We start from the raw sequence: 14,001 nt of genomic DNA, 5'->3' as shown, positions 1-14,001 counted from the left end.
AAGGCTGGCGTATTTTAATTTCTTTCATTAAACACTTGAAAGCCCCCACCACGAAGTGGTTGTCCCCATCAATTTGATTGGATGTCAGCCGAGTTTAATTTTATTGACTGGCCAAGTTAATGAGCCCCAGACAACACTTCGAATAATTATCGGTCGCCTTATGTCAATGCAAAATACGGCTGTGTTCGCATTTATTTAATTTCATTTCATTTTATGGGTTCACAATGTTTCGCTTAATGGAGGATCGGTTTCCTCATTAAGACATAAAATGATGCAAAGTGATTCTGGGAGACTGCAAATTCGGCTCTGGCTTTTGCGGCAAGATAGTTCAGGTCAATTAAATTGTAAATTGTAAATGCAATTAAAAAGCCATATCAATCAGTTTGCCTATCGATTAGCATACACAAGTTTTTCCAATTATATGTGTGTCTGTGTGCTTAAGTTCGAATAGTAAATCAACAGAAATGTCTGTTAAGATCACTTTGGTCTGACAAGTCGCCTTCGGTGTGATATGGTAAAGTGCACAGACAAAAATTAGGCGCTCTTAATGGGATTAAATTCTTCAGGGGGTTACGATAACTTATCTATATATGTGATATGTTTTCCGCACCATTTCGAAAACCTTATTTATGCTAAATATAAATGTATGCTGTATTATAGTTTGTTTATTCATTTCCCTCACTGTATGACAGCTTTAGTAAAGGTGATGGTGGTTGTTGGGCTGTGGAACTGTCTTTGGTCTGCGCTGATCATTGCTGGGCAAAACAGGTCTTTCAAAAGATTATTATCGCTTTTATGGTGTTTTTATCGTTTTTACAGCATTTTTTATGTCTTTATGATTGATCTGATGAAGTTTCAGTTTTTGTTGGCTGTATTTTCGGGACTTAACTGCTGCTGGTCTTTTGCAAGTATTTAATTTTTTGTGGTGAGAGTGTGGGAGAATTTTGCTAGGCGCACTAATCTGATGCGATAATTTTAATTTTGATAAATTACCATTGCAAGCGAACGGTTGATACATGGTAATTTTCCAATAGCTTTGCGGGATTGGATTGGGATTGGGATTGGAGTGGAGTGGATTAGTCGGCGGAAACTGGGTTAGGAAACGAAGCCTTATCGCTATGTGCTGGCCCTGCCCAACTCCACCCAGTTCTAGCGACACGGCTCACATTTCTGGTTTCTGGACTCGCAACTTCGAATTAATCTGTCAACGACTATCGACCGCCGATCTGGGAACAGCTACCCGGTTACCCTGTGCCCCATATGCAGTTACAGATGAATTAAACATGAGCCACCAGCCACCAGCCATCAGGCTTCGCATTGTTTTCCCCCACCTGTCATAATTCATACCCGGGCACATCTAACGAATGCCACCTAGATGTCAACCCACGAATTCTCGAATGCAAACGCTGAATGCTGAAATATTGATATTGAACGCCTGACTGACGCGGCAGATATAAACAGCACTGGAAATAAATACTATTGGATATTGGATACAACTATATCTATCGTACACAAATATATAAGAGTTATGTGGTGAGAGATATAATGAAAGAATATTACTATCGAAAATCATATAATCCATGGAGTTGTTATAGAAAAATACATACTTTATTTCACATGTACCCATATGGCAGAACCCAGCTCCGATTCGGGGGCAATCGGCCGCAAAAGTCACAGCCAATAACCCAACTCAATGCCTTCGGAACGGCGCGGATCGAAGTGGATCGGTTGGAATGAGTGCGGGTTCATTTATCTTTATTAGGATTGGCAATTGGCAGCCGCGCAGATAACAGACAGAGGACAAAAGGCGATGGAGGGTCTCTGGGAGGGGAAACCCCGCGATTACCAGTCATTTGTAATGTCGCCCGAGCTGATACGCTCATTTAAGTTAGTTGTTTATGTAACACATTTCTGCCGGCCATAAAACAAGATTTCTAATGGTCCCGCAGCACTTGCACTTTGCAATTGCACACAATTAAGTGTAATAATTTATGATAAATTGCCATTTAATCAGAAGAATAAACCCAGTACGAATACCAATGCCGAACCAAACCGAACCGAAACAATTTCTTTTTAATTAACAATATGCTAATCGCTGGAGCTCCCTTTTTCAGTTTCCGTTGGCATTTCAGGTTCAGGTTCAAGAAACACTGGAACTAATTCGCAGATTGGCAAAAGAAGGAATTATTATCGGGATTTGACAATAAAAATAATCCCCACCAAGCTGCCAAGTGTCGATTGAACGGCGGCATCGGGCGTATCGAACATGATTGAACGAATAATTAATGGCCGCGGATTAGCGACAAGTACAACAGGCCCCGCTGGATGGATGCTGTACCGCCGCGGGCAGCAAATTAATCAGCGCCGGTAGACGAAATGGACGTGGGCGTGGATGTCTAGATGGAGATACGGAGCCATACGAGTGGAGCTGGTTCTGAAAGGAGTTTGTCATGGAGCCACTCAGATCAACGCCTTCAAGGCCAAGACGTCGTGGTCGAATTCGATATCCTTGCCAGAACTGCGCGCTGAGCTGAGCAAATCCACGCACTTATTGTTATTGCTTCCATAACCTGTTCAGCATTAGGGTTCATTGTGGCCACAGCATATGCAAAACAGCAGCTGGGGCAAACGACCTGCTTGGCCAGAGTGTAAATATAGTAGGCGCGCATGTTTTGCGACTAAAATGAGCGATTCATTCAAAAAAACACATGTTTAATATTCAAAAAGGCATAACAATGACAACAAACTAAAAGGAAAATGCATTCCCAAAACAGGAAAAACAGCGACACACATACGCACGACTAACACGATAAAAAAAACCATTGAAAAGGTGACAAAGAAGATTTGAAATGTTACAGCTACGACGAATGGCCAACTACTCCTGCTGCACCGCCGTCTCTTCCAGGTTGCAGAAGACGTTGCGCATCTTGTCCAGGTCGGGCGGCGCGGTGTCCGGGTTCCGTATCCACATGATGTAGGCCTGCTTGTCCGTCCGGGTCAGCGGTTTGAAGTTGCGTGGATTCTGGGCCTCCTCGTCCTGCAGCTTGGAGTTGTAGCGCGCGTAGAGGAAGATGCGGTATCGCCAGTTGTCGAAGGTCTGCTTCCACTCGGTCACGTGCTTCACGGCGCCCTGGGGCACGGCGTTCAGCAGGTTGGCCAGCTTCAGCCAGTAGGGGTCCAGCACGGGATCGTTGCGACGGTGGTCGTTGATGAACTGGTGCTGCTGCAGGAAGTGCACGTACAGCTCCTTCTGCCGCTTGGACATGCGTTCCTTGCGCTCTGCGGACGAGAAACAGTTGCACTCATTAACACCATTGTTCCGCAATCAGCAAAATTATTATTTAAACTTTCAAATACATGTATTTACGGTCAAATTAATGCAAATAATATGCACCTGATCATATTGGAATGCTCTCAATCTGTTGCCGCTTTGTTTATGGACATCGCGATTGGAGCCTTAATGGAAAACCGCCATTATTTTGTTAAAATACAATTTGAATCTTTCTGGCAATTCGTCGGAACAATGCCACAACAATAAATGGCAATAAATGGAAGAAGTATACAGGAGGGTGAAGTCATCTAAAGATAATATCTGGAATGTGTTTAGCTAGTTCGGACGAACTAAAAACATTTCCAAGACCTGATCGGCGTAGTAAAATGTTTATATCACCACAAGAGTAATATATGTACATCTCATAAATTTAATTGATGTTTAAAATTAGATTCAAAGGGGCTTGCCATTATAGTGTTTTCTTTAGTTTGTTTGGGTGTACTTTTTCAAAGAGAGTAACTTACGTCGAATGTTGTTTGTCGTAGTAGTGCCCATGGCCATATTAACACCCTGCTGCTGCTGAATCTGTTGCTGTTGCTCCTGCTGCTGCTGTAGGAGAGCCAGGTGATGTTGTTGCTGCTGCAGGTGTTGATGCTGCTGCTGCTGCTGGATTATGTACTCTTGCTGGATGCGCTCCTGAAATAATACGGCAGGTCCAAAATTTATAACACAAAATCGTCACATGTGCCAGAAATGGACAAACCCACCTCGTGTTGCTGCAGCTGCTGCTGTTGCAGATGTTGGTGAGGCAGCGGCAGGGCCGCGGGCAAAGGGAAAGGCGGTGGTGGTAGCGGCTGCGAGTGCGGCGAGTCCGGCAACTCGTCCTGCGTATCGTAGTCCATCTTGGGCGAGCAGGCCTCGTAGGCGGGCATGCCCAGCTCCGCGGAGGCAGCTCCACTGCTGGCCTTATCGATGCGGTACTTCATGCTCTCCTCGTGCTCAGGCTCCTGATCCTCGTCCTCGCAGGGTGGCAGAGCCATGAGCGGAGTGGGTGCGGCCTCCAGCACAGTGCTGGGCTGGCACAAATTGGTGGGCTCCTCGGGCGTTGGCGAATCGTTGAGCATTTTCTGGTTCGCACAGCTGCACTGGCGATTCAGCACATAGTTGTCCAGGGCGACATCGTAGACTGGAATAAATAAGTATGGAATTTAGTAAGTAGGCAAAATAATTTTGAATTACATAAAATATCTAATCTAATTCAACATAAAAAACGAGGTTTCTTTATCTTAAAAAGTATTGTATTTCTTAGCACTAGTTAAAGTACACATTAACAGTTTCATTTTTGCACTTTGATCCCGGTCTAGTAGTCGTAGCTGTTTGTTGCCGTGCTGGCTTCGTCCAACGGCACGAACATGTCCATCTTTTCGTAGTCCTGCGGCGCTATGTGCTTGTGGCTGGTCCACATGGCATACGCCTTCTGGTCGGTAGCTGTCAGGGGTTTGAAGTTCTTCGGATCGGTCGTTTCCGACATGCTCAGCTTGGAGTTGTAGCGTGTGTACATGAAGATGCGGTACCGCCAGGCGTCGAAGGTTTGCTTCCAGTCCTCCACGTTCTTGACGGCTCCTTGGGGAACACTATTCAGCATGTGGGCCAGTTTGGCCCACAGGGGTTCGGTGAGGCCATCGTGCCGACGATGGTTTGAGAGCATGCAGGGATTGTCCTCGAAAAACTTTACGTACAGCTCTTTTTGGTCCTTGGACATGCGTTCGCCGCGTTCTTGAAGAGAATTTTAAAGGATTAAGTTCGGATTTCAGACTGGTGCAAGGACTTCTCTCACTTCTAAAGCGACTCATCAAACCCGGCGTGTAAGGCGACTGTTGGGAGGCATTTGGTGCATTCATTGGCGGCAAAGGATGCGTGTAGCTGGGGAAGATCTGCTGACCCGGCAGCAGCTGTTGCTGATGCTGTTGCTGCTGGGCTTGGTGCTGTTCCTGGCGCGCCAGGAATCTAGAGGCCCGCTGCAGACGCTCCACCTCCGATTCGGACTCCGACTTGGGTATTATATCCATCGGATCAATAGCTTGGGTCATCGATTCTGGCGTCCGTTCCGAGTAAGCCTGTCCCAGGCGAAGTTTGTGGGAATTGTCCGTGGGTTCCGACACCGAGTTGTTGCCCTGCTGGTCCAGTGGCGAATCCACAGCCTCGGAGCTCATCCCTAGGGCCGGAGAGGAGGGCTGGGAGCCAGGCACATATTCGTGGGCGTGGTGCGAGGCGCTTTCATTGGAACGCTGCGGCAGTGGCACGTGGTGCTGGTGCTGATGGGCGTGGTGCTTCAGGACCGCCATCGAGCAGGAGGGCTCGTAGGAGAGCAGCTCCTTGGCGTGGCCATCGTCCAGAGCTGCAAGAGGGAGCATTTTACAATTTGGGTTTTATTACAGATGGCAATCGCAGAGACTTACAAGCGAAGCGCACGCAGCGTCTACATAAACACAACTGATCTACAAACAAGACCGGACTCCGAAACTCCGCGTCACCGCGACTCCGCGACTTTGGGTTGCCCGCAGTCACTCGAACGCTTAAACGCTAATTGAAACGCGGCTTAGCCGTAACTTAAACGCTATTTACCTTGACTGATCTCTATAACGAAGTTGGTGAGATCGTGCCTCTGGGCCAGATAGTGCAGCAGCAGCTCGTCCGGGATGTTGAAGCCGATCTTCTTGTTCCGGAACTCGAAGTTGTAGATCCCGAAGGCGGCGCGCACTGTGGGGTGGGATTTGTTAGGTTTATTTCGTGCTTGGCAACCTAATCGCTTGGGGGCTCCGTGTTTTTGGCCACCACCTCCACCCCCTGCCCATCCACACCGCTGCTTACCCACGTTCTTCAGGTCCCATATGTTTAGGTTGCGGTTCTCCTCGGGCACCCCGATCATCAGCAGCTTTTTCGTGTCGCGAAACTGAAACGGAATTATGATCCCCGACCGCAGCACCATTTTTGAAGCGCCCACACACGCGATTTATAAAAATTTTCACAGATTTCTCACGTCTGCTTTGTGCCTGTCCTCCGTAATTGTTTTGGTCTCCGTTTATTGTCGTTCGTAAACAGCGAACTAGTTTCGAGCTGGCCGCTGTCTGGTCACACTCCTGCAGTTCCAAGAACCGGAGCGGAACCAGAGGTTTAAATGATTACCTAGAAGACTATTAGTACTTTTTCAATCAATTGATCAATTAATTAAACATATGAAAGTTATGCGTGTGCAAATTCTAACTTCTTATAATATACTATCTGAATCGCCAAACAAGAACTAGTTCCAAAGACGACTGAACAAAAATAAACGCCTTCGCCTGGTCACACAGTAAAGCTGATTTCATAGCAAGAAAAACCAAAACAAAAGGTAACCGAGTAATAACGTCCATATGTCTTGGAATTATCCACCTACTGAGCATACATAGGTTCTTCCAGGTGGTTTCCAAGACTTGACGAGATACGAGAGTTAGCTGCCCGCCTGCACAATGCTAGAGAACTGCCAGCGACACCACATGCTCCTTGGACTAGGAGCCCTAACGATGGTCACCATCCTCGTCCTCTTCGTGGAATCCCGATACGCGGCAGAAGGACCCCGTCGCCGAGAGCCACAGTTCGTCATCGAAGACAACTCCACCTGCTGGCGGAATGAAAAGTACACGATAGTGCAGGAGTGCCACCCGTGCTCCGAATTCGACATAGTCAGCCGGAGCCTGGGCGTTTGCATCCACACCCACTACAAGGAGTTGCTGCGCTGCCAGAGTGGCGAGATCGTAACCAGGAGCTGCGACCGGGTGGCGCTCATCGAGCAGATGAACTTCCTGAAATTCGAGGTCTTGTGCTTTGTAATCGGATTGCTAAGCTACCTGGTCAGTTATGCGCGCGATCGAGTCCTGACCAGGCGCAACTACATGAGGATCGAACGACAGCTAAACCGTGTGCAATAACCCCCACCAAATCATCCATTCCGTTCCCCAAGTGATACTCATTGACCGTACGGAAGGTACATTATTTAATTTAGTTTAAGTACATACATTCTGGAAATACCATGTTAAAATTCATTTGCTAATACTAGGGGGTATAATATATTGCATATTTGTGGAATGCTCGTTTTTAGGGGACAAACACAATTCGGTGCTAATAATATGCATAACATTTTGATTCGGTAATAACAATCGGTCCTGTACTTCTGGCATCCTTTCAAATTGGCAGATTCTACTGCCTGTTCTATATTCGTAGAAAATATCGATTAACTAAGCCCTAAAAAGCTGTTAAACTCCTATGCGACCGCGTTTGATTGGATGCAGAAACAGGTGTAAAGATTCAGCTGCCTGGAATGTGATGAATTCTTCGTTGTAACTCACTAATTCCGCCAGTCGGGAATCAGGTCCGGTTCAGCTCCCATGGAGGCACTGGGCGGCATGGCGGGCGGAGCAACTGTGGGCAAGGCTGGAGGCGATGGCTGCGCGTCCAAGGTCTCCTCGCTGGTGGTGCTCGCGTTGCTACAAGCCTTCAGGGAGTTGTCCGTCATGGGCAGTGGTTTGGCCACCCCAATACGCACCACTCCCTTCGAAGCACCCTTCAAGGCCTGCACAGCCTGGTCCAGCGAGGCGTTCTCCAGGTTAATGGAGTTCACAAACAACAATCGATCTCCGGGAATAAGGCGTCCATCCAATTGAGCCACGCCTCCTGGGACCAGAGAACGGATAACAATCAGCGTATCATTGGGATCCAGCGGATCTTGGTAATCCAGAATGGAAAAGCCCAAGCCACGATCGCCCTTGACCAATTCGATGATTTGCGGTTGGGACGACCACATAGCCAATCCGGTTAGTGGCTCCAGGGAGCGCGACTTCAGCTTACTAAACGACGCAGCGGCGGCAGCCACTGAATCTCCATCGGCCACGGAGCCCGCGGTGGCCAGACTACCATCTGATTTGGCCTTGACCAGGCGATCGGTAGCAGGCAGGAGGTTCTCAAAGTTGTTGCTCAACTTTTTCAGGGTGTCATCAGAGAATGGGAGAAGCGAGCTATTCCTGTTGCGACCGCAAACCATGCGCACATCCAGCGGCAGTTCCTTAAGTATAGCCACCACCTCCAGGTGGTTCATGCCCAGCAACCGCTCACCGTTTACCTCCAGCAATTCATCGCCAGAGCGGAGTACTCCATTCACGCCTACGGGTCCATCGGGCAAGATTGAACGAATATAGTGATGGGGTCGTACCTCGCGTCCTCCTTCTACGTCCACGGTTCCCTCCAAGGAGATTCCCAAGCCGCCGACCGCAAACTTCTTGATCTGAGCCACAATCACCTCCACATCGGAGCCCACAATCTTCTGCCACTTGCGAATTATTTCGGTTTCGGCGTCGTCCGACAGCTCCGGATCCGTGTAGTATTTGTGACGTGTGATCACACCGCTGTTCTTGGCCTTTAAAAGGTTATTCCGCTATAAGATTGGCTAGTGTGTTACTCCTTTAAGTAATACTCACCTCTGTTTTATCCGCCAAGGGTACGACTTCCGTGGGTATGATCTTCGTGGAGCCGTCCAGGGAATCCCTTACTGCTACCAGTTGCTTACCCGCTCCAAAGGAGCTCAATGTGGTGGTGGTCATTGTAGTAACCGACGGCGGAGCGGTCATGAATGCTTCTGGCGCTGGTAAGGCTTCCTCTTCCAACTCGCGAGTGATGCTGCGTGATGGTGTAGTTGTGGCCGAGGACGTTGTGGCCACGGGCGTGGGCATGGGAGCCCTTGAAGGCGTTCCAGGAGCACTGGATGGAAGTTTGTCATTCGCAGCGATGGCCTGCTGCAGTTGCTCGAATTTGGGGCCCCTCAGATAACGTTCCAAGCGGAGGTTCACCACCTGACCAGACTTCTTTAGCAGCTCTACGGCCTGGTGGTTGGAGTAGCCTTGTAGCGACTGGCCGTCAACTTCAATAATGCGATCGTTGACCCGGATGCGACCGCTCAGGTCCGCCGCTGATCCGGGCGAGACGCTCTTTACGAAAATGCCAGACAGCTCTTCTTTCTCACAGACATAGCCGGCAATGGTGATGCCCAGGCCATTGGCATCCTTCTTCAGCTCCACCTGAAGCTTCTCCGTTTCAGGAAGGGCAAGCAATTCCTCTAGGTCGATGTTGGGATCAATCAGCATTGAGGTCTCACCGCGATAAACGAAACGATCGTCTTCCGTGGTGGTCTGCGGAGTGGAGGCCGTGGAGCTCTCACCAAAGATTTCTGGATAGCCGGTAGATATGAGGTACCGCTCTAGCTCGGCAGGATCGACGAGGACGCGCGTGGGCACCACAGCAGTGCCCGGTTCCAGGGCGTACTGGGGCGTGGGTACGCTCTGCTCGACGGGACGGGCGACCACCAGGCGAACGTGGGTTCCGGACTGTCTCAACACGGCAGCCACCTGTTCGGAGACCATTTCGTGCAGGTTGACGTCTCCAATCTGGAGGATGTGGTCGCCCGAGCGCAAGCGGCCATCCTTATCGGCCACGCCCCCCGGCAAGATGGTCTTTACAATAACCCCCGAGTTGCGCGCTCCAATGATGCCGAATCCGAGACCCGTGCCGTCGTTGACCAGCTCTATGGCCTGGATCTGGGCGTAATCCGTGGCGTAGAGATCCGCCACTCCGGCTCCCTTCGAGTTCTGGCTCTGCGGGCGCGGCTCCTCGCCGACGCCTCCGGACTTATCCGGACTGCCTGGAGCCGAGTGGGAGTGCGACGAGGAGCGCTGTTCGTCAAAGTCGTACATCACCTCGCCGCCATTTAGACTGAGGACAAGGTTGCCCGCCACATCGATGTCGAAGTCGTTGGGCAACATGGACGGATGCTGGGCCAGCTGTGCGTTCAGCTCGGACAGCGAGTCCTGCACATGGACGATGGTGCGGAAAACAGGATCCTGCAGGATGCCCAGGATGGTGCTGAGGCTCTCGGCCGTCTGCATCTGCAGCTTGGGGTCGTCGGACTCATCGATGCCCTTCTTCACAGCCTCGATCTGCTGAAGGGCGCTGGAAATGTCCGCGCTGAGGTGCATCTTGTGGCAGTGGGCGTGGCCAGCGAGCGGTGCGTGGTCAGTGGAGCGTGGTCCCCGTCTCTATCCCACTTCCGCTGGCGTTTCTATGGACTTCTGGGTGGGGGCGTTGTGGCGTTGGCACACTTTGTCCTAAACTGCGAAACGGGTAATCCGATTTGGACTCTAAGTGGGACAGCTCCGGATCAGTTACTGCGCCGTTGGGATGCCGCGAGGTGTTTCCCCACTCCGTTGCACTCTTTTTTTTGGTCACTTGCTCTGCTGCTTCAGCAATTGATTTTTAATTATCTCTGGAATGGAATGCCAAATGCATTTTCTTTTCTCGAACAGCTGATGGACAGGGTTGCCGAGCGGTTGCGTTGTACATCGATAGACAATCGACATAGTTGGAACAGTTGCCACCTTTTTAAAATCAATTCAAATTCGACCGTTACATCAGCGAAAATAACTAAATGGACATTATCACATTCGAAAATAATTAGCATGTTCGTAATAAAAGAATACCTAAAACAATGCTTGTATGTAATATGGTTATTATTCTCATACTTTTAAACACAAAATTTAAATTTATTTCGCACAATTTCTGGGTTCCAAATATAGGAAAACAATAAGGTGTCTGCCATTAAACCATATTACGTTCTTCCTCCTCCTCCAGTTCGACTTCGAGCTTGCGGAATTCGCGGAAAAATTGTCGAGTGATATGCTTCATATTTGGAGTCAAGTATTTTGGAAAAATATCTACAGAAAAAGAAGAAAAACTATCATAAAAGAATATCCGAAAAAGAAACTGAAAACCCACAATCAAATTCTATAATGAGATCCCCGTACTGCTCCACCTTCTTGTTTGCCTCCTTGATGGCCATAACAGCATTCAAATTGCGGCACTTGGGCAGTCCCTCGAGGGGAACCACTTTGATGTACCCTGGCTGCACTACGTCCGTAATGACCACCTTTAACTGACGCCGGTCCAGCGTGCAAATGAAGAACGTGAAGCCAGTGAAGGCCTGGCAGAGGTCAATAGAATGCCTGTAGACCAGGTCATGCTGGTTCCTCCTCTCAAAGTCCGGATGCGGCTTGTCGGCGGCAATGAAAATTATGTCACCCGGAATGGTGGCTGGATAGCGATCGCCCTCCTCCTTGAAGCAGAAGCGAGTTCCGGCCGTAGTGCCTGGAGCAATGTTCAGCTTTAAGGTGTGTTTGCGCTTCTCCAGGCGCGACTCTTTGGCGTCCACGATCTCCTGGCGCCACACGTTCATCAGCTTGACGCAACCAGTGCGCACTTCCTCCAGAGACAGCTCGATGACTCTCTCCGTGCTGGCGTCCTTGGAACGCACGCCGATACCATGCTGCCGCGTGGCGTATAGGCTCGGTGGATTGGCGATGGCATCGATCACGTTGGCATACGGCGAGTAGCTGCCGAAGACCCTTTCGTAGACCTTCATGTGGTCACCATCGTACTGATAGGGTGGAAAGTATCCGTTCGGCAGCATGACGCCCTCGAACAGACCCGCCTCGCCGTAGCGATCGTATATGGCTCGGTAGAGATCGTTGCCCAGCACATCGAAGGCCATGTTGATGTAGGCCCACTGCCTGGGCTCGCCCATGGGTGAGAGATGCGTGAGACGACCCTCCTGGGCCAGCGGCACAAAGTCCTGCTCGTCCTTCTTGTCGCGATGTGGGCAAAGGCGAATGGCCAGGCGGCGGTAGGCCAGAGTAATCTGCTCCTTGGTGGAGTCTCTGGGCTGGTCCAGCACCGCGTAGTAGTCCAGCTCCGGGCGGTTCATTTTTTTTCACTCGGATTCAAAACGAATAATTAATAATTATTCACAGTATGGTTGACGTGTTACTGAGAATTTATGTGACTTTATTCAAATTATATACAACAACTCAACTGACGCAGGATCTGGCTAGGGATGAAATATGCTTGTGGACAATACATTAAGATTAGAGCTATGGTGTAGATGGAAACGTGTCGGCGATCAGTCAACGTCCTCTGTGCTGACGCCAGTGTAAATGGGCTCCTCCTTGGCCGCGCTCTCCGACTTGGCATCGTCGGTCTTCTCCTCGCCACCGGCGGCGTCATCTGAGTCATCGTCCTCCTTCTTGTCGCCCTCCAAGTCAGCGGCATTGGGCACCCAGAGACCAGAGTCCACACAACGCTTCATGTGCAGCTTGGCCACGTCCACGGGCATGGCGGCAATGGTCTTCTGCAGCAGCTCTACATCGCGGGACTCGAAACAGGCCTTCAGTTCCTGCGGACCAAATACAAGAAAAGTTAGCCAAGTAATCCCCAAATAGTACAACCCGTGGAACGTACATCGGGCAGGGATTCAAAGACATCGGCTGGGTCCAGACCACCAGGTCCAAGGCGCTCCTTGCGTTCCTCCTCTTCGGCCTGGGCTATCGCCTCCTGAATCTTCTCCTGAGCACGCTTCTGAATGCGTCCCTTGAAACCTTCGATTTCGCTATCGAACTGAGCGCGGTACTCGGGCTGACAATGCTGGATCTTCGAGAAGAAGGAAGCTACACAGGCGCGAGGATCCACGTCCAGCTGTTTGGCCAGCTCCAAAATGTACTGCATACAAATGCACTGGTGCGCCACGTGGGCCATCAGCTCGTGCTTCTCCTCCATTTCCAGGTTGATGGACCAGATGACCAAGTAATTGGCCGTCTCCTCGCCCACCAGATGGAGATGCTCCTGCAGAAACCGTTTCGAATCGTCGTACTTGCGCAACATGCCGTACTGCTTGCAAAGCTTCTCGTTCTCCTTGACGAACTGCTTCATGCGCTGCTCCCGCTCCTCCTCGGACAGATTCTCATCCGGCTTGCGGCCTGCCTTCTTGTTGATCACGGTCTTCTCAAAACCGGGCTTGCTGATGGTGTCCACATTCCAGGGTGTTTTCTTTTCCTTCTTAAGCATGTCGTTCTCAATGCGGTCAAGCTCTTTGCCCTCGGCCTCGATCTTTTCCAGCTCTTTCTGTAGGCGACAAAAATTACAGATCACATATTGAATCTCTCATAATGGCCACTATGGATGATGGCATAGCATATGTATGTACATCTTAAGCTTGGTAATAGTAATAAATTGTAAACTGGATTAGATGGACAGAGAAATATCAAAGAGACTATTGGGAATTTCCAGCCCAGGCTAATCAGCAACAAGTGAGCAGTGCATCCGGTGTAATGGCATACCTTCAGAGCCTCCTCGTTGCCGTCCTTCTTTGAGATCCGCTCCTTGACGTCCATGAGGCGCGCCTGGTAGCTCTGGCGCTTCTTCTTAAACTCGTCCTTCTCGTGGTCCATCTCCGCCATGCGCTCCACGCGTGCCTGGTGTCGCCAGCGGAACAGGGAAGGCGTGTCTATGTTGGGGTGAGTGTCGTCCTCGTCGTCCGAAATCTGAAAGTGTGCCGATTTAGATGATTGTTTGGGTTGGCTCGCAGCAGTGGGCTCACCTCGATATTCTTCCACTTGCTGTAGTCCACCATTTTGCTGTTTCTTTGATGCGGACTTCCTTTAAATGTAAATGCTGCAGGTTTTTGTTCGTTTTCCGCTGCTTCCTTTTTTTTTGGATTGCTCTGGAAATTAGTGTGACCGCAGGGCTATTACGGTATAATGCCACATTGAGCCCCGCTTACACTGTGGCCGGGTCAGGCACAAACTTTGTTATATTTA

At 49.8% G+C, this 14,001-nt stretch overlaps 5 protein-coding genes across 7 annotated transcripts; 1 reads left to right on the top strand and 4 right to left on the bottom strand.

The window, feature by feature from the left end:
• Nucleotides 1-2,695: 2,695 nt before the first annotated feature.
• Nucleotides 2,696-6,356, bottom strand: LOC122616439 (AP2-associated protein kinase 1). 2 transcript variants are annotated; one of them, XM_043791891.1, is made up of 5 exons: nt 6,143-6,356; nt 5,897-6,031; nt 4,039-4,457; nt 3,796-3,967; nt 2,696-3,279 (listed from the first exon to the last, which is right to left on the bottom strand). In XM_043791891.1, the coding sequence occupies exons 1-5, from the start codon at nt 6,258-6,260 to the stop codon at nt 2,876-2,878; spliced, it is 1,248 nt and encodes a 415-aa protein (XP_043647826.1). In that variant the 5' UTR covers nt 6,261-6,356; the 3' UTR covers nt 2,696-2,875. The 2 variants fall into 2 exon arrangements, with proteins under 2 accessions (XP_043647826.1, XP_043647827.1); XM_043791892.1 differs by lacking the exons at nt 2,696-3,279; nt 3,796-3,967; nt 4,039-4,457 and adding exons at nt 4,548-5,047; nt 5,109-5,669.
• Nucleotides 6,357-6,609: 253 nt separating this feature from the next.
• Nucleotides 6,610-7,396, top strand: LOC122615548 (protein JTB). 2 transcript variants are annotated; one of them, XM_043790508.1, is made up of 2 exons: nt 6,610-6,662; nt 6,721-7,396. In XM_043790508.1, the coding sequence occupies exon 2, from the start codon at nt 6,781-6,783 to the stop codon at nt 7,237-7,239; it is 459 nt and encodes a 152-aa protein (XP_043646443.1). In that variant the 5' UTR covers nt 6,610-6,662; nt 6,721-6,780; the 3' UTR covers nt 7,240-7,396. The 2 variants fall into 2 exon arrangements, with proteins under 2 accessions (XP_043646443.1, XP_043646444.1); XM_043790509.1 differs by having other exon boundaries at nt 6,623-6,662; nt 6,731-7,396.
• Nucleotides 7,288-10,665, bottom strand: LOC122615547 (patj homolog). The gene is made up of 2 exons (XM_043790507.1): nt 8,782-10,665; nt 7,288-8,720 (listed from the first exon to the last, which is right to left on the bottom strand). Exons 1-2 carry the CDS (start codon nt 10,330-10,332, stop codon nt 7,656-7,658), a joined length of 2,616 nt encoding a protein of 871 aa, XP_043646442.1. The 5' UTR covers nt 10,333-10,665; the 3' UTR covers nt 7,288-7,655.
• A 180-nt stretch (nt 10,666-10,845) lies between these two features.
• On the bottom strand, nt 10,846-12,201 carry LOC122616659 (dnaJ homolog subfamily B member 13). The gene is made up of 2 exons (XM_043792194.1): nt 11,129-12,201; nt 10,846-11,067 (listed from the first exon to the last, which is right to left on the bottom strand). Exons 1-2 carry the CDS (start codon nt 12,111-12,113, stop codon nt 10,952-10,954), a joined length of 1,101 nt encoding a protein of 366 aa, XP_043648129.1. The 5' UTR covers nt 12,114-12,201; the 3' UTR covers nt 10,846-10,951.
• LOC122616658 (hsp90 co-chaperone Cdc37) lies at nt 12,165-13,987 on the bottom strand. Its single transcript, XM_043792193.1, has 4 exons — nt 13,782-13,987; nt 13,522-13,725; nt 12,647-13,306; nt 12,165-12,581 (listed from the first exon to the last, which is right to left on the bottom strand). Exons 1-4 carry the CDS (start codon nt 13,812-13,814, stop codon nt 12,309-12,311), a joined length of 1,170 nt encoding a protein of 389 aa, XP_043648128.1. The 5' UTR covers nt 13,815-13,987; the 3' UTR covers nt 12,165-12,308.
• Between the last annotated feature and the right edge of the window lie 14 nt (nt 13,988-14,001).

Source organism: Drosophila teissieri, chromosome 3L, assembly GCF_016746235.2.
Source record: "Drosophila teissieri strain GT53w chromosome 3L, Prin_Dtei_1.1, whole genome shotgun sequence".
NCBI classification, from domain to species: Eukaryota; Metazoa; Arthropoda; class Insecta; order Diptera; family Drosophilidae; genus Drosophila; species Drosophila teissieri.
This window is presented reverse-complemented; position numbering and strand designations above follow the sequence as displayed.